The 21485-nt window shown below is 41.0% G+C and overlaps 1 protein-coding gene across 1 annotated transcript in view; it reads right to left on the bottom strand.

Moving 5' to 3' along the window:
* Positions 1–20744, bottom strand: part of FAM65B (family with sequence similarity 65, member B) — a 108727-nt gene extending 87983 nt beyond the window's left edge. The window contains exon 1 of the mRNA XM_012638674.1: positions 20534–20744. Coding sequence (XP_012494128.1) covers positions 20534–20744 — 211 coding nt within the window. The remainder of the gene's footprint in view (positions 1–20533) is intronic.
* Positions 20745–21485: the final 741 nt, after the last annotated feature.

Below are 21485 nucleotides of genomic sequence, written 5' to 3'. Positions count from 1 at the left end.
TAAGAGATGTATAAACTTTATGGGAGGGTGGGGGAGGAGGATGAAAAGAGAGACTAGATGGATGATGTTAGGTATTTTACAGGCATTATCCCACTTAAGCTTACAAGCTCTGTTTCCATTAATGTCCCCATTTAAAAGATAAGAATAATCATGCTCTGATAAACTGAGCAAATTACTTGCTTATGATCACAAAAGTAAAGCTAGTATTCAGTCAGGTGGGATTACAAATCTAACACTTTTTTTAAGGTAGTACAATCCACTCCTCACCCCAACTTCCCCTTTTGGCTGAGGGGTATCTTGCTGAGGCTTGGGCATGACTGGGGGTGGGGGGGAGGTGTGTGTGTGTGTGTATGTGTGTGTACACAGAGAGCAGAGACCAGAGAGAAGCATGGAGTGGCTCCCCAGATTGCCGCCTTTGGATTTTCATTGAGTTTGCATCACTCAGCATCCTGGATTCAGGACTGTAGCTCTGAACAGGAATGAAGGGGGTCCTGAATAAGCTGCGTCCACACACACCTCCCGCACCCACGCTGGAGTTAGCCCCCTCAGGAAGGGAGCACAGCGTGTGGAGTATGGAAGGTGAAGGATCAACACAGGCCAATTTCCCTCGTTGGACTGGGGGCACCTGGAGATGGAATCTGTCCTGGGCGACTTTGTAGCCCCTACAGTTTCTTGCACGAGCATCCCTAGAGAGCAAGCACATGTGCGAGTGAGGGACCAGGCAGCATAGGTCTAAACTTTTATTGGATTGTCTGGTCCAAATCCCAGAGAAGTAAGTGATTTGCCCAAGGTCACATAACCAAATAAAGAGCCCACACCAGGTCTCCTGGTGCTTAGTTCAAAGGTCTTCACATTACCTCTTAAATCACTGCCCCTGCTGTAATGTCACTGAAGTAAGTCTTCATTCTTGAGTGGCTAATTTCTCCTCATCTCCATTCTCTCTCTTATGACACTGTTTACTTCCTTCTAGGTTCCTACTACTCTGTAAGCAGGATCCTTCTATCCCCAAAACTTCACTGAGCAGAGCATTCAGATACCTTGGCTGGGTCCTTGTAACCTCATCCAGGGAAAGACCAGAGCTTGTCAGCACTGGGGGTGGGAATACTATAGAAAACTCCCTGGTATGAGATTTTTGCCCTGCTCTTTCATGCCAATGAAAAGGAATGGTTCCTTCCAAAGAAGAAACAGTTTAACATAGTAGAGTTTTTTCCCCTCCTCATACATCAATCTTAATTAAAAACACGCCTAAGTACAAATGATAGCTATTTCAACACATAATTGAGTGCAACTCAGGTACGAGGCTCTCTGCTAAAGGCAGGAGACAGAGGTGAGCTCAGTAATCATGAAACCTGCCTTGTGGAGTCTGGCATTGAGGACAATTGTAAATAAGTGGAATAAAAGAGGAAGTATTATGGGTGCCATGGGAACTGTGATTATTTTGTGTGATTTTGAACTTCAGCAGCACTGAAAATGGTCTCTTTCAATCAGTGAACTGTATCCTGTTCTCCTGTCATGAGTATTTTTTAAACAAGTCTTTGGTTTAAGCCAGTGAGGAACAGAATTGGCCAGGCCAGCCCGAGTGTTCTTGCCTCCATCAATCAATCCTAGTAGATGTACAATTCATCAGAAGAAAGCAGAGGAACATCCAAAATGCAACCAATTTAGTTTCCTGGCTTAGAGCTTCAGATATGTAATAAAGAACTCAGAACATGCCTGAAGAATCACTGCCATGAAGAAGTGAAATTAATGCTCTAATCAGATGGTCTCTTAGAGATTTGGTTGTATCTACTGACTTCTATGTATTTATATTTCTATATCTACCTTGTGCCTAGGATGCTGGTGAAGTCTGGCTTCTACTCTTGGCCTAGTTGACTAGTCCTGGAGAGAGGTAACCAGATACAACTGAGATCAAATCTCTCTTTGTATCCATATGGATAGCAGATCTAACACCCTGATTTTGAAGTACCTTCTCTATTCTAAAGACCTTTCCCTATAGGTACTTGGCCACCCAAATGCATGGCCAGATTCTGGCTTGGAAGACTGCCAGTTGTAAGATTCTTGGACTCCTTTCTTATACTATACCTTTTTGCCCTCCACCTTGCTCACATCTATTGACTTCTTGCCCTCCATTTGCTGCTCTGACCAATCTTTCTCCCTTTCTCTTTATTTTTAATTTTCTAGTTTATGAAGTGCCTAAGACTCACTCTGGGAAGGAGTTTAACATGCAGGTTTTCAGGTCACTTCCTCCCCTGTGTCATTTTAACAAGCACACTGATGGTTCTGGCACATTCATCTCAGAACACACTTCGGGAAACACTGGTCTGAATAAAGTCCAAAGAGGCGGCCAGCCCCCTGGGCACTGCAATGTGGCTCCAGCTGCATCACCACCGCTCTGCCGTGCGGGCTCTGAGCTCTGGCTCTTCCCACTGTGTATCCAGGGAACAGCCCTGGAAAGAGTCCTGGACTTGGAGTCGAGACACGTGGGTTTTATTTTCATGTTGCCAGTAGAGAACTCGGTGCAAGTCTCAACCTTTGTGGATTTCTGTATCCTCATCTGTCAAATGAAGAGTTTGGATAACCTGACTGCAAAGCTGCCTTTCAGCTCTAACATCTGACAATTTCTGCTCCAATATTTTTGCTCAGGCCATTTCTACTGCCTGGAAATTCTCTGCTGAGCCCTCGCCCACCACTTTTTCTTCTACCTCTGTGAGTTTGTCTCTAAAATTCCTGTCCAGCCTATGAAGCCCTGTTCAAACACTACTTCCTTCAAGGCACCTTCATTGGCCATCCATGTGCTACCTGAGTCCTCCTGTACATTATCTGTCCCCCAAATACAGACCCAATCAGACACCTTCCTTCTGTGGTAGATATTTAATATACTTCTCCTCACTAGTTTATAAGCTCCCTGATGTCAGGGACCATGTTTTGAGCTGTGTATAGTATAGTAACCTCTATATTAATGAGTGTAGATAGAGGATTGTCAATAAATATTGATTGAATGAGAAATGAGAGCACACACTGGCCCTGCTGGCTTCTGCCACCTTTTCCCCTGGAAAAAGAGCATAACATGCCTGCATTTATTGGCATCCTAGCTGCAGCCAGAGAAGCATGTTTCAACCTGACAAATGACAGCTGGGTCTTGCTCACCGCTTGTTGAACTGCTGGGAGCAGGACCCTGTTATCCTTTGTCCATGTCTGGTACCAATGATAAGGTCCTCGAGGGAGTAGACATCTCAGGCTGTTTCCTTGCCATTGTCACACATATCTGCTTGCACAACGGGAAACGTGTTTGGCCAACACTCTTAGCATTTTAGTATGTCCCAAGAATGAATGTCCCAGGGGTGCTGAAATCAGGCCTCTGCACTCAAATTATCCCGGTCCTAAACCCCATCTCCACCCCTACTTCTAGCTTCTGCACCAAGGGACCTGGAAGGCTGCATGGATAGAAGATAATCATTGAAACATTCAGAGTTGATGGGAAATAAAATGAGCTCTAAGTGTAGCAAACACTTACTGTCTCTCCAGAAACCTGAGATTAGATTTCTCATACATTATTATTATATTACATATAGAGGACATTTTCTGCAATAACATAATCCAGACCAGCAGTACCCAATATTTTTTGGACTCAAGACCTATTTACATAATACCATAATCTAGACGAGCTGTTTGTGAACTTTTTGGTCTCAAGACCATTTTATACTTTTAAAAAATATTGAGGACCTCGGGAACCTCCTGAAGGGTCTTGGGAAACCCCAGGAGTCCTTAGATAACATTTTGAGAACCAATGATCTAGACTGACAAAAAATTTGGCAAAATATTCACTTTACAAATTTTTACAGTTCTAAGTCTCATAGGCTGAAAGTAAATGGCACATATTTAATCAATGCGTGTTATTGCACAAAGATATTAAAATGAGTTTAAAAGAATTCAAAGTGGAAGTGATTGGAAACTATCAGTATCTATGTGTAAGCACAATACTAAGTACTTGATATGTAGGCTTTTCTTAAAGTTCTAAATTGACTTGTACTTCACAATAAATCCCTTCCTTTTTCTCTCATTACCAGGGGAAATGTTAAAAGAAGAAATTCTTCTATAAGGTTCTCCAAGGTGATTTATTTATTTTGTGGCCCTGGGCCTGATGTAGGCCCTGGCTTGCAGGCTGTCCCATGCTGCACCTTCCTGTCCACTCTCCATCTTTCTCTCTCCTGCTCCCTGCCCTGCGGGTTCATCTGTGGGGACCACATCTGTGGCCACCCTGCCCCGTGATGTCCAGTTGGATCTGGTCAGTGGGAAGCTCCAACAGGAGATGGGAGTGAGGTCAGGGTGTGAATTCCCTGGCTCCTCCCTGTGACATCACCTTGGGCTGGCTGTGTCCTTTCATGAAAGATGACCGTTTCCCTCCAGGCAACACAGCTCTCTCTCCTGCAGGTTCTGGCAACTTCTTCCTCTCCCATCCTTTGGGCCAGTGGTTGTTGTACCACTGCAGCAGCTGACCCCACCATCCCAGTACCTCCCACCTTTGTAATTTATCTCTTTGTAAATAACCTTCTTTGACTTATTGTAATTTGAGGGAGCCATCAGTTTCCTGAAGTTGCCCTGATGGATACTCATTAATAATTACCTATTGATTATTGAAAAAATTTTTAACAATCTGCTTTTATCCAGTCATTCATATTTTTAAAATATTTCTTCTTCAAGTAACTCCTTTAATTTAATTTAATTTAATTTTCATTTCTCTTTCCATTTTAGGCCAGGGATATTGTTGCATGTAATCCTGTTTAATTCCTTTCCCTGTCCCTGACCAGAACTATGCAAAGATCTTTCTAAAGGTCAGTTCCTCCCTAACTCATAAAGTTGAGACCCTTAACTTCAGGAGGTGATTTTAGGAGGAATTACAGACCCAGAAGCCCTATTACTTACAACTTTGTCACCTGGCTGTTCATCTTCACAATCTTCATGGACACTATTTTGGAGCTTAATTTACATCTGGAACTGAGGTCCCGCGATGTTAAACGAGCTGTCACTACTACTCAGGCAAAGCTAGAGAGAGCTCTAGAGAGTGTCGAGACAGCTTAAAACACAGGGAACACATTCTGAAGCCCTGACTGAGGTTCCTCCTGGCTGTGTGCTCCCCTCCTTTCTCTCAGCAGGTCTCATATTCCTGCTCCTGGGCTCTGAGTCCAGCTGCATATTAAAAAGGCCTGTGCGTCCCCTGCAAGCTTGGAAATCATTAGATATCCTAGCAGCTTCAGAGTCTAATGCCTCTTTCCTCCCTAAGTCACTCTTTCACAGCCTGCACCTCCCCTAGCTAACATATATTTTATGCAAAATCAGGATACTGGATACAAGATCCATCCCCATGGGCCCTGCACAGTTTCACTTTGCAGAGGTAAAAGTGGAAATCCAATTCTTGCAGCAGAGCTCACTCAGCCCACAAAGCCTTCTTTGGTAGCGGGAACCAGGCCCTGGCCCCATTTTCCCTCTTTCCTTCTCTGCTCACACACAGTCCTCATCGCTGGCAGCTTTGCATAGGAGCTGTGACAACGGGACAGAGCGCTGTCATCCTCCATAATTAGCCAGGCGAGCAGGACTGCTGTAATATCACTACATTGACAGTGCTCTCGCACCTCATAAATTATTCACGCTACTGAAGTGTAATCGGCTGTCACATTCAAAATAGGTCATTCACGCTAAGGCTGCTGGAGGTGAAAATTTCACAGCAATGATAATAAATCCAAGTGCTTTGTTTAAGCAAATCTCCAAAGAAAGTGGCTTCTCCAAGCAATTCCATATTAAATATCTTTTATTGAATCCCAGCGATGTTTTCATTAGCAGCAGCAAGAAGAGGCTGAAACAGCTGTCTGCTGGCAGGGGTGAGAGTTGGGGGAGGAAGGCTTCATTTCAGCCTCTTCCTTCACTGACCCTTCCCCCAAGAGCCTCAAGGGGCCACTTGAGGAAGATAAATGTGAACACCTGCTCTCGTTTGTTCTTCGCACACAAGACGATGGCTAAGTTAGAGTGAGGATAAGCACCGGATGTTGGCAGGTTCTAGAAGAGCAAATGTACACAGGCCTCTCTGAGATGCACCTCTCAGCCCTGGGTGCCACATTCACAGTGGAATTCAAGTTCAACAGCTGTAGGCCGTGCGCCCCTGCATCTCATATTCTAATTCACAGACATTTGGGCCTCTTCACTCGGCTTTTTGTTGGCAGTAGATAGGTTATTCAACTCAAGTGCCTGGTGGAATACAAATATTAGGCTGGCTATGTCAGTGTTTGGAGAATTACTGTGTGTTAGTATGTTCTTTTAATGATTTTTGTGGATACAAAGGACTATCTTACAGGAGGAAGAACAAGTTTTCCCTGGAATTAGAATAAAAAGAAGTGATTGAAGACATAGCTTGTGGGATTTGAGTTAAAATAAAAGCAAATGTGCTACCTGCTAGCTACTGAGTGTTAAATGTATGTGTGACTGATGAATACTGATAATTCTCCTTTAGAAAGGGAAAAAGGGAGGGAGCTAAGCAATGGGTTGACTCCTTGCCTGCCTTCTGTGGGGAGCATAGACCAAAAGTCTCTTTAGGTCTCTTCCTGCTGAGATTCTATGAATGTAAAGCCTTGAAGCAAAAGGCCAAGAAATGCAAGCATTGGAATTTGGCATGTGCATCACCAAACGCAGAAAAGCATGTGAAGATGGAGTGTTCATAGATGTGTTTCCATGCTTATCATGTTTATATTAACACTGCTCCAAGGATGCTAAGCTCTCACCGTCAAATATTCACCTTGGAGAAGCTTGCCCAGATTATTCCAGTCCTTCCCCTCTGATCTTTCCTGTAATCTCCCCAGAGTGTTCTGAACAGTTTGTATTGTGTTATTGAACTCCCGGTCTTATGAAACAGTCCATATAGGTTATATAGCCCAATCCGCATAAGTTAGAGATAAATGTTTGAATAATTTTCACTTATGTATATGCTGCTTTATAGTCAACATTTCAACAGTTATTTCCCGAGTTCCTGGGTACTTAGAGTGGGACTTTGTTAAGTCAAGCACTATTGATGTGTATGCAATAAACTTTGCGGTCTAGAACTGAGCTCCTGATTCCCCATCACAGCAACCCCCTTCTCACCCCAGCCTGCTCCTCTGGGAGCCTTCCCCACTTCAGTGAAGAGCAGTGTCATCCTTCCAGATTCTTAGGCCAAAGCCTTAGAATCATCCTTGCCTATTTTTCCCTGTACCCCCCATATTCAATCAGTATCAGGCCAGATAAATGTCCCATTAGCTCTCCCTGGATTATGGCAATAGTCTCCTAACTGGCCCTTCTGCTCTAGCCTCCATCTTTCTTTTTCAGACAACAATCAGAATGATCCTTTTGTAAGGCAAATCAGATTCATCACTTTGCTCAACTGTGGCCCATGGCTCCCCATCCCACATAGAGTAAAAACTCAAATCCTTATGGTGGCCTATATGGCTCTGTAAGAGCTGACTCCCTCAAAGCCTTTTGGATCTCGTCTTCTACAACTCTGCCCTGCAAACACTGTGCTGTGGACACACTGGCCTCCTTGCTATTCTTGGAACATTCTCCCTAGACATCCACATGGTCAGACCTTGACTTCCTTCAAGCCTCTGGGCATTTGCCAGTAAAGCCTTCCCTGACCACCAAGCCCTATCCTTCTCACCCCACATTTAACTTTTTCCCATAACACCTATCTCCACCTGGCACATGATATTTTCACATGTTTGTCTATTTTCTGTCTCCCTCCTCTACAATATAACTTCACAAGGGCTGGGACTTTGTTATATTCATTGCTGTATACCAAGAGCCAGAATAGAACTGAATTTAGCACATGGTAGACTTCCAATAGATACTCTTGAAATGAATGAAAGAATAAATCTTATATCCCTAAATAGTTCATAAGCTCCCAAGAGGACCACATCTTCTAATTATGCCACTCCTCTCTAGAGAAGCTTCAGTAAGCGCTAATCTCAAAGCATTTATGCAGAGATCCTAAAACTGATTCCCAACTAAACAGAAATTAGTAGCAAGAATCCCATACTTATCTCTCACATCTGCTGTTATGAAGAAAACAGTCTTTCTAAGATGGCGTCAGATATGCCCATGTTGTATATAATCCATGTCAGATATAATCCATGTCAGATATAATCCATGTTGTAAATGACAGTCTTGGTCAGAGACAGTTTCCCTGAATCACTTCTATCTTTTGTGAAAATTCAGTTCCTTACTGTTAAATTTGCATGGCTCAAAAAAAGCAACTGCTCTGCAGACTTTCAAGAATTGCCTGGTATTTTCTTGTATTCTGGTATATCCATTCTGAGCTTTTTTCTTTCTCAATGTAGAGATATAGATAATAATTATGATAAAATATAGATAACATAAAATTTACCATCTTAACCATTTTTAAGTGTACAGTTCAGTGGTGTAAAGTACATTCACATTGTGCTGCAACCAATCTCTACAACTCTTTCATTTTGCAAAACTGAAACTCTGTGCCCATTAAACAACTCCTCATTCCCTCCGCCCATCTGCAACAACCATCTACTTATTGTATCTATGACTTTGACTACTATAGGTACCTCATACAAGTGTATCCATACAGTATTCATCTTTTGTGACTTATTTCACTTAGCATGATGTCTTCGAGGTTCATCTATGCTGTAGCATATGTCAAAATTTCCTTCCTTTTTAAGGCTGAATAATACCCTATTGTAGGTATATGCTGTACCATACTTTGCATATCCATTCCTCTCTGTATGGATATTCTACCTTTTGGCAATTGTGAATAATGTTGCTATGAATGTGATGTGCAAATATCTTTTCAAGACTCTGATTTTTTTTTTTTTTTTTTTTGAGATAGGATCTCACTCCGTTGCCTGGGTTAGCGTGCAGTGGTATCAGCATAGGTCACTGCAACTGCAAACTCCTGGGCTCAAACAATCCTCCTGCCTCAGCCTCCCAAGTAGCTGGGAATACAGACAGGTACCACCACCCCCAGCTAATTTTTCAATTGTTTGTGGAGACAGGATCTTGCTCTTGTTCAGGCTGGTCTTGAACTCCTGGCCTCAAATGATCCTCCCACCTCGGCCTCCCAGAGTGCTAAGATTACAGGTGTGAACCACCGTGCCCGGTGAAGACTCTGCTTTTAATTCTTTTGGTATATATCCAGAAGTGGAATTGCTGCATTATATGGTAATCCTATTTTTAATTTTTTGAGGAGCTGCCATACTGTTTTCTATAGTGGCTATACCATTTTACATTCCTACTAACAGTGCGCAAGAGTTTCCTAACTCTTTTTAATAGCAAGATTTTCCCCCCACAGCAAGTTAGAACTGCTCAGAGATGCCTAATAGAGCTAAACATTCCTGCTGCTTCTAATGTTTAGCAACCAGGAGCCCAGTGGCCCCTTCAAATGTGTGTGGGTATGTGTGGCAGTGCTTTTAGATGTCTCCCGTTGTGTCTGTTTTGAAAAGCCTTCCTTGTTCTCAAATTGACATGCAGGCTGAGCAGACACATGCTGATCTGCTTTATAGATGCAGGGCAGTGGGCAAGAGCCAGCACTTTTTGGGATGATCAAAGCTCTGCTAAGCCCATGTAATCTCCTACCATAAAGGTAATGTAGTTCCAATTTGTGGTTTCTTTGGGAGATGCTCCCCAAGGCCTGGCACCATCACTCCTTGGTGAACTGGGGGACTTGTGTGTGTGGAAGTGCCCAGAAGATTGCTTTGAGTCACACTTACCTATCAGTATTCATTAGGAGTAGGTCTAAGTGCTTCAGATCTTGGAGATGTGTAAACCCAAAGAGTCAAATGCGGAGAGGAATCCCTTGAAATGACGCAGAGGTATAAATGAAAAGGACCCTGGCCACTTCCTGTGTGCTATCTCTTTTCACTGGATTTATTGTTGGGCTGGGAGTATAGATCCATAGTCCTACTTTGTTTCTCTTTTTACAGGATGTTGCCTTCATTCCATCTTAGACCACCAATTTTTTATCATCCTTCCAACTGGTATTACAGAGCAATGTAATGTGATGACATATATTCCCCTTAAAGGAGTATTAAAATAACCACAACAGGGGATAAGTTCCCTCTTACATGGGGATTTAATAATGGTAAGACCCTCCCAGCAGACACAAAAAGGGTAAGGGCTAGAAGAAGAGATGGTAACAAAACTCTCGATGACCCTAAGATTTGCAAGTTGATGGCCTAGACCAGGGATTGACAGGCTTTTTCTGTAGAGAGCCAGATAGTAAATATTTTAGGCTTTGTGGGCCGAGAGGTCAAAATGAGGAAATTATGTTAATACATGTAACAAGAGAGAAAACAAAATTTCACATCTGTTTTTAATTGATAGAATTCAATATATAATAATTGAGCACTTTTTAAAAAGTGGTCTATTAAGGAAAAGAATGTAGTTCTTTTTCTTTGGAATAACATTTTGCTTAATTGGGGTTCAAGGTTGGTGATCCCCATCATCAAATCTATTGCAAATCTTCCTCTGTAAATGCCATTCTTATCTTGCAGGCTGTGTAAACACAGGCAGTGGGCTGGATCTGGCCTGCAGACCATGGCTTACCAACCTCTGCCTAGACCAAGAATGGTGCTGAGAGCCAGTAACTCACTGTGTGCAGTTCTCAATGGTACCTGGTGGGTCATAAGAGCATAAACACCTGTCTTTCTGGGCATATAATCAACATTTGGAAGACTCACGAGGCTTTTCTCTGTCTTCTGCATTATAATCCATGTTGTAAATGACAAGATGTGCTGTCTTTTCACATACAGAAGACCATGTTTCTGACTCGTTATCAGTTGTCTTTCCAGGAATGGGGAGGATTTGGGCGGATCCATTCCTGGTCTACCCTGCACAGCTGGTACCGTTTCCAGCCTAACTGACAAGTGACGTGTCCTGGTTGTAACTCTTCCGAGTGGTGCTCAATAAATACATGTTGATTAGTTCACAGAGGTTGGATTCTATTCACTTTTTCTCTGCCCCATTTAGTAGTGGTATTAAGCAACTGAGCTGTTTGTCCTCCTGTGCATTTTTAATGAACTTGATATATTTTTACACAAATACACATAAATCATGCTTTCCTTCAGGAGGCTTTTACCACTGAAAATATTTAAAAAGCAATGGAAGTCAACACAAAAACAAAATACCACTAAGGGGACATTGTAGAGGCTTCACTTAAAATCTTAATTACTGTCCTAAAATACTGTAACTATATATACAATTAAAGTTTTCAGTGGGTGCTGTCTTTAAATTAGAAATGTTTTAACAAATACAGAAAGTTCAGCCTTTATCAGATTACTTTTTCTAAAGAACTCTGTAAAGTGGCGATGGGGGATGTGATGTGTTTACCACCAGTAAATATTTACCCAGGAAATAGGTCCTGTGTAAAGAAACTATTAGAGATATGATTCTTCACCTTTAGCATTTCTGGAAAGGCAAGGGGCCCCTCTCCCCAAGAAATCTGCCATAGCATGTGTTGCTCTTTGATACCCAAGGAATTTTCAGGTGGAGACCAGATTGATTAAAGCAACAGAACACAGGTAAGCAGTGGGGTGATTCTGAGCCCTGCCTTGGTCACATGGTGGAGATCAGATAACTACAAGCCTTGCTAACTCATGAGCCAGAGGTACCTCTATATTCCCAGGAAAGCATTTCAAGTGAGCAGTCTCAATATCTCTGCTCTAATCAGTTTGTGTCTTTAATTAAGCCAACCCAGCCTGGTTTGTCATTAATGTCAGGAGTAGAAGAGGGGAATTGTATAGACCTGGGAGGTTGGGACAGCTCAGAAAAATCACAATTAAATAATAACTGACATTTATGTAGTAAGCCCTTATGATTTTCAGTTATCTCATATATTATCTCCTTTAACGTCAGCAATTTTTTGAGTGGACAGTCATCATCATCATCATCACCACGACCACCACCACTATTATCACCACCATCATCACTCTCACCACCGCTACCACCGCTGCCACCACCATTATCTCCATGGTTCCCATCATCACCACTACCACCATCATCATTATCATCATTGTCACCATGACCATCACTACTACCGCCACCATCACCACCATTATCATTGTCATTATCATCATCATCACCATCACTACCACCACGATTATCATCACCATTACCACCACTACCATCACCACCATCATCATCACCATCATCACTATCCCCCGCCACTGCCACGACCACCATCATTATTATCATTATCATCATCACCACCAACATTGCCACCACCGCCATCATCACCACCATCATTACCATTGTCATTATCATCATCACCACCATCATTATCATCAATTCCACATGAAAAAAGGAAATTGAATCTTCTGAGGGCTTAGATAATTTGTCCAAAGTCAAACAACTAGTAAGCTGAACTAGGTCTTTTGAGTTCAAATATTTTGTTCATTCTACTGCAAATATGCTACTTTCCCTCAGTTTGGAAATCTGAATAATAAAAAACCAAAGATTTGAAAACAACAGTGGCTTCAGAATTTCTGTATGCAGAGTACTTAGTATAGCAATATGGTTGGGAAAGGGGTCTGGTCCTCCTCTGGAAGCTGTTTACAGAGCAAGCATATGATTTTTTATTCAGATTGTAGAGTGCAGATCACTCAAAATAGTAATGTTTTCTATAAAAAAAGCCTTTTACTATGCTTTATATTAAGATTTAAATTTTTAATGTATTTTTCAATTTTTAGAGATGTTAATGGAGAGTACTTAGTATAGCAATATGGTTGGGAAAGGGGTCTGGTCCTCCTCTGGAAGCTGTTTACGGAGCAAGCATATGATTTTTTATTCAGATTGTAGAGTGCAGATCACTCAAAATAGTAATGTTTTCTATAAAAAAAGCCTTTTACTATGCTTTATATTAAGATTTAAATTTTTAATGTATTTTTCAATTTTTAGAGATGTTAATGGAGATTAACAGGAGCCTCAGGCACTCACTACCTCAAAGACATCCTTGGTACCCTTCAGCATGTAAACCCGAAGTTGAAGGAGAAGAGTTTGCTTTTCCTAATATTTCAGTCATGTGGTTTATCTGAAGGCAGTTGAGAGTATCTTTCACGAATCGTATCCACTTATTTGAATCTCTGGTGTATTTTAAAAATATCATTCTGTCAGTGCATTGTGCTGTTATAAATAGAAAGAAAAATCCTATCATAGAAAATGTTTTCATATTTATTCCTTCTCAGAGATTTCTGAAGGCTAATTTATAGAAAATAAAAAAATGATATTGAACAGCTCAGCCAGCTGACTTGACTTGTGATCCGAAAGGCAAGTTATTTTCTTCTTGTTTATTAGCTCATTACCACTTACACTGAATGAACGGTTTAGAGTGAAGATAAGAGGGAGAAGGGACCAGCTGGTCTTCCCCTGTTGCTGTTTGAGTTGTATAGTATAAATATTTAAACTTTTAACTCCCAATAAGCCAAAGACAAGAAGAAAAAATTTGCAGTGAAAAGGTGGCACTACAACTTCAGCACTTTCCAAAAGGCAGTAATGTATTTCTTCTCTTTATTTTTCCTAGAAATGATTTTTTTTTTAGGGCTAAACTTATAATACAGCAGAAGATGAAATATCTTTAGGATCTTTTCTCTGTTTAGTAAGTTCTGTATTAATGAAAGTCTTTACAAAGCTTGAAACAAGTGTTTTCTTTCTTTTTCAATTGGGAAAAGAGAAACCTTGCCCTCCCTAAAAAGCTCACATTTTCCTTATGTTTATATTTTAAGGTCCAAGATTTTTACCTTGTACCCATCATTGTCTCCTTAAGTATCATCTGCCCGAAACGTTTGTTAAACAAGTTGAAGCATTAAAAAGTTTAAGATATAGAAAGTCTACATGTGAAAGAACGATGATGACGATGATATAAATTATTAATTTGTCTCTGGAGTAAAACTGGACTTTACATCTTCCTTTTGATTGCTATCCCAGCATAAGTCAAAATCTTCCTTTTAAAGATACCTGAAAAGGGGCCAGGCGCGGCGGTTCACGCCTGTTATCCCAGCACTCTGGAAGGCCAAGGAGAGAGGATCGCTCGAGGTCAGGAGTTTGAGACCAGCCTGAGCAAGAGCGAGACCCCGTGTCTATAAAACAGAAAAAATTAGCCGGGCGTGGTGGTGTGCACCTGTAGTCCCAGCTACTCCTGAGGCTGAGGCAGGAGGATGGCTTGAGCCCAGGAGTTTGAGGTTGCAGTGAGCTATGCTGATGCCACTGCACTCTAGCCCAGATGACAGAGCGAGACCCTGTCTCAAAAAAAAAAAAAAAAGAAAAAAGAAAGAAAAAAAATCTGAAAAGGTTCAAGTAGTTTGTTCTTTTTATCTTGGAGGGCACAAAGTGAAGTGGTTTTCAGTTTACATGACCTGATTTGTTTAGCAACAAGGATTGAACAGTTCAAGTTGTTGATGCATCCCTCCTTCATTCTGGGATGTGCATTTGTTATGGAATCATCACCCTCTGATATAGTTTGGGTATTTGTCCCCTCCAAATCTTATGTTAAAGTCTGACCCCGATGTTGGAGCTAGGGCCTAGTGGGAGGTGTTTGGGTCATGGGAGCAGCTCCCTTATGACGGGTTTGGTGCCCTTCCTGAGGTAAGGAGTGAGTTCTCGCTTCACTGGTTCACATGAGAGCTGGTTGTTTAAAAGAACATGGACTCTCTCTTGCTCCCTCTCTTGCCATGTAACACGCCTGCTCTCCCTTCACCTTCCAGCACAATTGGAAGCTCCCTGAAGCCTTCAACAAAAGCAGATGCCAGCACCATGCTTCTTGTACAGTCTACAGAACTGTGAGCCAAATAAATCTCTTTTCTTTATAAATTACTTAGCTTCAGGTATTCCTTCATAGCAACGCAAAATGGACTAAGACACCATCGTAGTCGGCCAAGCACATCCACATTCCGAGCTCCCCAGAAACCAGCACTTGATACAGCCTGGGACATACTGAAAGTCAAGGAAGTGCAAGAGGGTTTAATATCCCACTAGCACCTGCATTTCTGGTTTCATTTTCTTCTCTCCTAGTGAATGCTAGGACCATTCACTAGTTCTTCATCTTTCTCTCCAACTTTTCTCTGTCCTTCTTCTAAGACTTGAAACAGTCACTTGAATTTGGCTAAACTAATATCTTTCCCTTTTTAAAAATGTCTTCTGACATCAACTTAATTTTAAACATCTTAGTTAAACATCACAGCTTTTGGCAAACAATCGATAAACAAAATTTAGCTATCCAAAAATAAATGAGAAGTTGAAGAAGCTGACATTTGCTTAGCACACTAAAATACATGAGGCTTAGTTAACTGGATAAATCACATCTCTTTAATAAATATATTGGCTTGAGTAAGTGAAGTGGTTTCTATCAAGGGAGGGTGGGAAGGCAATATTACCAGTATATTTCAGTGTTTTTGTCATAACGACTATGTATTTCTTTTAAGAAAAAAATTGCTACACTTACAATGGGTATGCATATACTTTCAGTTTTCAACTTAAGCCCTATAGAAGACACACTCTAGTATGTCTTACACTATTCCTAAAAAGTTAAGACTTTACTGGCTGCTCATAGTGATACTAAAATAAACATTTAAAATGTTTTACTTGTGATATTGGGCACCCTTTTGGCATTGGCTTGATCTAAGTAGGTTACTCTGAGGTCACTAGAGGCCATAAATCAGAGGGGTGGGTTGGTGAGACAGCCTGCATAGCTTTAGTGCAATGTGCTATTTTAGTTTGTGCCCCTGAAATGACACCATCTCTTTGGCACCAGCCAAAGAAAGCTTCCTAGACATCTATGGGAAGAGAATGTTTCACAGTAATCCAAGGCAGAGGTCACACAGGCATGAATTACTGTGGGGAGGTCTGTGTCTGCTCCAGACCCTGTGACAAATAAAGGACGGAAAACGACTTCCAATCAAAGCATTTATCCAGGAATCCAGGGGTGGAAATTGATCCAAGAAATCTTGGCAAATCGTGAAAGCAAAGAGTGACCAGTTCTTTTCAATCTGGGAAACCGGGCCAGCCTCTTTCTGCCCCTTTTCCAATATCATTACTTGGGTTTACTTGAGACCTCTAGATATTTTTTTGAGAAAGATTCAACATAGTTAAATAACAATGCCTGAATTTATTTGTGTGATATAAAATGTGGCATAACCAACCAAACAAAAGCTCCAACTCTTTCTAGCCAGGGCTCATACGTTTTTATGTTCTATTTCTCATACTTTTTCCGTGGTGGGTCTGACTTTATCAGCCTGAACTGCCAGTATGTATTGGTTTTGTACATAATCTTAATTTAATCTCTTTTCCTTCTTTTCTCTCTTCTTTTTGCTTTTTTTAGTTTTGGAAGGGGCAAATATAATTCAGGAAACAGTATCAAAATATACCAGATTACAACTAGTATATACTATATAATTATTTACTTATTTTTTAAATAAAACACTACCTTAGTTTTGTAAACAGTCTACATTAAAATACGAAAAGCAGGTATCTATCCTAATTACATTTTTTTAAATAAGTGTATTGCTATCTTTTTCTCTCTCTGCGCTGAAGTTCCCTTTGAAAGGGAAAAAGTGCTAACTTATTTGGCCTGGGGAAAGGAGAGAGGTTTGGTTCAAAAGTGAGTAGCATATTTTCCAACCAGCTGTTGGTCTCTTGAAGAGCAACAGGCAGCTAATGCTTGAGTGGACTTCCTTTTGCCAATTCATCTTCATCTGAGAGAGTTCCCCTCCTTTGGGAAGGTGGAAACAACTTTCCTAGACATAGTCATCTAGGATAGAAGTATTCTCATGCTGAGCCGCACTGTGCCAGCTCTGGGGGCCATTCAAAGATCTGGCAAAAGCTTTGCAGTTTCTTGTGGTCTTTAAGCGAGATTTAAAAGGCATGTAAGTGTTCGGGAAATATAAAAGTCTGAGAAATACTTTGCACACACACTGTGAACTCATGGTGTTTTATTATTCTAATCATTGTGCTTGACAACAGATTACTGAGCAGTGCTGAAAATGGAGGCAGTGAGGGCTTGTGTTCTAAGGAAAGAAGCAACTGCAGTTTTAACATGTGCCAAGGAATAATTTTGGCTGCTAAAATACTGACTGACCACCACCTGGTGAACCGTTTCTTCCTACACATGAATTCTGTTTTTCTTGAAGGCAGGTTAAGGACCTACACAGTGAGTGGTCCTTCTTTTTTTCTTTTTTAAATTATCATCACTATCATCATCATAATCGTTATGGTTATCATTACCATTATTACCCATCCAGTTATTTCCACCAACATTCACCAGACTGCCAAGATGGCGCAGTGACAAAACAGTTGAAAGCTCTTGAATTTGATAAGTTTGAAACAACAAGGGGAAAAGAATTTCTATCTACTGGTTTTTCAATACTTCGATAATCAAATCAATCATTTCCCCCGGAAAGATTAAGTCTACTTGATGGTAACCATTTTCTAAATGACATGATGATGTTGTTGATGTTGTTTGCAAAGCAAACTTTGGTTGTGCGTGTGTGTGTGTGTGTGTGTGTGTGTGTGAGAGAGAGAGAGAGAGAGAGAGAGAGAGACAGAATAAATATTGGGGTTTGTGGTGTGTGGGTGGATGACTGTTTCTCTCTCTTTCTCTCTATCCATATACAACCCTACTCTAGAAGAAGAGCAAAGTTACACACAATGCTTCTTAGTTCTATGAACCTTAACATTTTCCTTAACCACAGAAAACAATAGCTGAAGCAAACAGAATCTCAGAAAGACAGTTAAAAAAATACATTGAGAGTACGATTCATTTTGTTTTCTTCTCAGATCCTTTATGTGGCCCATGTATCTAAGTGGATTTTATATATACTTTTAACCAAATGAACCTGCATTCTAAATATGCATTCCTCTAGGGGAAAAGGGAGCTTTAAAAATGTGTCCATTGCAAGGAAATATAGTTGCCTTCATAATAAACTGTTGGGCATTTTCTTCCCTTTATGTTAGAGGAAACTCATTGTACCAAAAGCTTTCTGTTTCTCAGGCATGTTAAGTGGGCTGAAAGCATAGATGAAACCTAGAACAAGCATGGATTTTTCTAGGTAGATATATGTCACTATGCAGAAAAGACTAAGTAGTAGAATGCTGGGGTTTTTAAGAATAAGACTTCAGAAAATGTGTAATCAACTATCTTTTTCAGATGAAGAATGAGGCTCAAAGAGGCAGAGGCAAGGCTACCAGCCAGGCTCCTAACAACTTGTCCTATGCTGTTTCCACCATATAAAACCTCTGAAAAGTTATTCATAAACTGAAGTTCTATAAATAATCTACTAGGTTAAACAGACATGTGAATAAAGCCACTATCCCATAAACCCATTTTTGTAAAAACACAGTAGGAATTAGTATTTATTGAGCACTGACCATGTTTTAGGCACTATTCTAAACCATTTCCCTGTAATAGCATTTGATCCGCACACAGTCCTATGAGGTTCATACTCCATTTTATAGGTGAGTAAATTGAGGCTTAGAGAGATTAAGTAACCTACTTAAGGTCACAAAGTGAATTAATTGGCAGAGTCCAGACAGTGTGACTCCAGAGCTGAAGCTCTTGACTTTTACCCTATGCAGAGCTTGCTTAAAATGAGGCATTGGCTGGATAAGCTTTCACATAAATTGTTAAACATAAGCCATGACTCCGAAAACTGTACAAAAATACACTGGATGTTGGTCTTGCAAGGATTTTCTCTTTAATCTTTGGGCATTAAATTAAGTGAGACGATCAATTTGGAAAGGATAAAACATATCACATTGAAGTGTGACGTAAATATGATGAATCCACTATGAAGATAATCTGCAGCCTAATAGGTATTACTGTCCCATTTCACCACTGAGGAAACTGAAGTTATGCAGCACAGGTAGTCTGAGGAGGAAGCAGAATTTGAATCTGAATCTTGTCTGACTCCCAACTCGACTCTACACCATGGTTACTGAGGTTAAAATAATCATGTTGATTATCATGAAAGTTCAGGAGGAGAGACCCTACAGGTTCATCCAGCCCTGCTTTGTCTTAAATCTTCTCTTCAGGGTGGGGCCACACACTTTCCAGAGTGCAGTGTGTCAGTCTGTAGATGGCGCTCTTTAGCACCATAGCTGATGTCAAAGACGAAAATACCTTTGGGCAAAGAAATGTGGGCTGGGCATGTTGGAATGTCATTCCTGGAGAGAGGGGTGGGTGAATAATTACCAAATTGTCTAGTCTAGGCTTATCTTCATAGTTGTGAACATTTTTCAAATCCTAAAGGGAGTTAGTATCTAAGTAGGTATAACCAGAGAAAACATCTTCAAGTAGAAAAGAAAATTGAAGAATGAGGCCCAAGATCAAACTTCAAAGTAATGGTGGCTCTAAATGCCTGTCAGCAAAGTAAAGCAACAGCTTGATAATTTGGTAAACAGCAGTGGAGCTCAAGTAGATATTCTTCAAACTGATTGAAGTTGTGATAAAAACCCAAACTATGATTTTAAATATTTCTGTGGGTAGCACAAAATAATGGAAACACAGATATCAAAACATTAACAGTGGTTACATTCTAGATGACTTGATTATGAGAGATTCTTATTATGTGATACTCCTTAATTTTTTTTAACAAATTAAATTACCTGGGTAATCACACATTCCTTACTACTGCTCCTTTAAAAAATTACTTGATAAGAGTTTTTTTTAAAAAAAATTACTAGACATAGTTTCCTATGGAAGATAACCAAATTCCTGAGGTCCTTGAGTCCAGATTCCCATTTATTTGGGCAGGTCCACATTCTATAAAAGCTCTTGCCTGTGGCCCAGTCTCATAGGCAGAATGAACAAGACATCAATTATTCAATTATTAGATGAGTCATTTCAAATTGCAACCTGGATAGTCAAATCCCACTGCACAGGTCAACTCAGGGAAGAGCAGTGAAGTGAGAGTGGAAAACTAAGGGGTGCCAGGGCTGCAGCATCCCTGCCCGGGAGAAAAGGAAAGGCGAAGGGGAATGGAGAGTTGAAATGTCAAATAAGTGTGATGAAGAGTAAGAGAGAGAGAGAGAGAGAGAGAGAGAGAGAGAGAGAGAGAGAGAGAGAGACACGGGAAGTGCAGATTAAAGCAATATGGTCCCACGGAGAACCCTTCCTGGTCCATTTGGTCCCACTCCCACCCTAGCAGCCCTGCTGTGTGCGAAGCGCTATGACAGGCTTCCCTTAAGGTGTTAAGACAGGAGATAGCACAGAAGAGGGACAAGGAAAAAAATCTCCTATTATTTTCCGACCTAAGCCTTCATCTAGTCATGATTTTTTAAAAAAAAAGTATTTGGAGGAACCACGCAACTCCCTTTCCCACCCCTTGCCTTGTATTCCTTCAAGGCCTAAATTGATACCGGCAGCCACTATCTCATTCAGGATGTTTCACTTTCCTCATTTCAAAACACTCAAGTTTTTGCCCAGGCCAGGCATAAGTTTTCCACTAGTGTCAAAACAAAGCAAAGCAGATCGGAATGGCTCCTGCCAAAAGGATGAGTTTACCTTCACCAAAAACATCATCCTCTTCATCGACCGGGAGCTCCTCAGCATCAAGAAACTGCATTTTGAGGAGGACAGAAGCACAGACGGCAGGTGCAGCCCCAGCAGTGCCAGCAGCCACTCTACCGACCGACCGAGGTGATTTCCTTTCCTTGGGTTGCCCAAGCCCTGGGGAGGGCAGCTTCCGCATCTGCCCTGAAGAGAGCAGTTTCATTCATATGAATAGGCTTCTTGAGCCTTTTGAAGAGTGAATCCCAGGTGGGGTAATTCTCACCCCTGAGAAGAAAAAAACTCTTTGGAAGGGGGCTGTGGATCCTGTTGAATCTGAACAGAGATATCACTCAAAGTCGGAGTGCAATGAATTCTATTTCAAAGAGACAACTTTCATATTTTCTCAGGGAGGAAGGTGGGCTCTTAACTTTCTTGCTTATGAATTTGAACACAATGGGCAGTGTTGAAAGAGAGGGAGTTCACATTTCTCATATCTTGGTTTTGCTTCAATGACAATTTATCTGAAAGTAAAGCAAGCCACTATGTTAAACCAAAGCAGGCATTCGGAGGACAGAGTTTTCATTTCACTCAGTAATAGCTGCATTTTGCTTTTTTGCAAACCTCTTGCATTTGAGGATTGGAAACTTTACAGCATTTAAACCAATGTAACATAGATCTAGGCTTTCAGTGGCTCAATTAAATCTATAGTCAACGAATAGATAACGGGTTTGGGTCAAACAATTTCCATTTCACAACATTTACTCAGCCCGATACTTCAGACTTTATCATTAAGGGAGAAAGAAGAAAATGAAATTCAAAAAGCGGCTCTTCCCAACAGGAGTAATCATTGGGCTTCCACATGAGTACCAGTGGCTGGAATCACCATACTGAGATACACAAAGTGTGTTAAATTCTGGATGGCTGTGCAAACACGAATCTCTCTCAGTGGGACTGACACTTCACT

The sequence above is a fragment of the Propithecus coquereli genome, unplaced genomic scaffold (assembly GCF_000956105.1).
Source record: "Propithecus coquereli isolate 6110/MARCELLA unplaced genomic scaffold, Pcoq_1.0 Scaffold131, whole genome shotgun sequence".
Taxonomy (NCBI): domain Eukaryota; kingdom Metazoa; phylum Chordata; class Mammalia; order Primates; family Indriidae; genus Propithecus; species Propithecus coquereli.
This window is presented reverse-complemented; position numbering and strand designations above follow the sequence as displayed.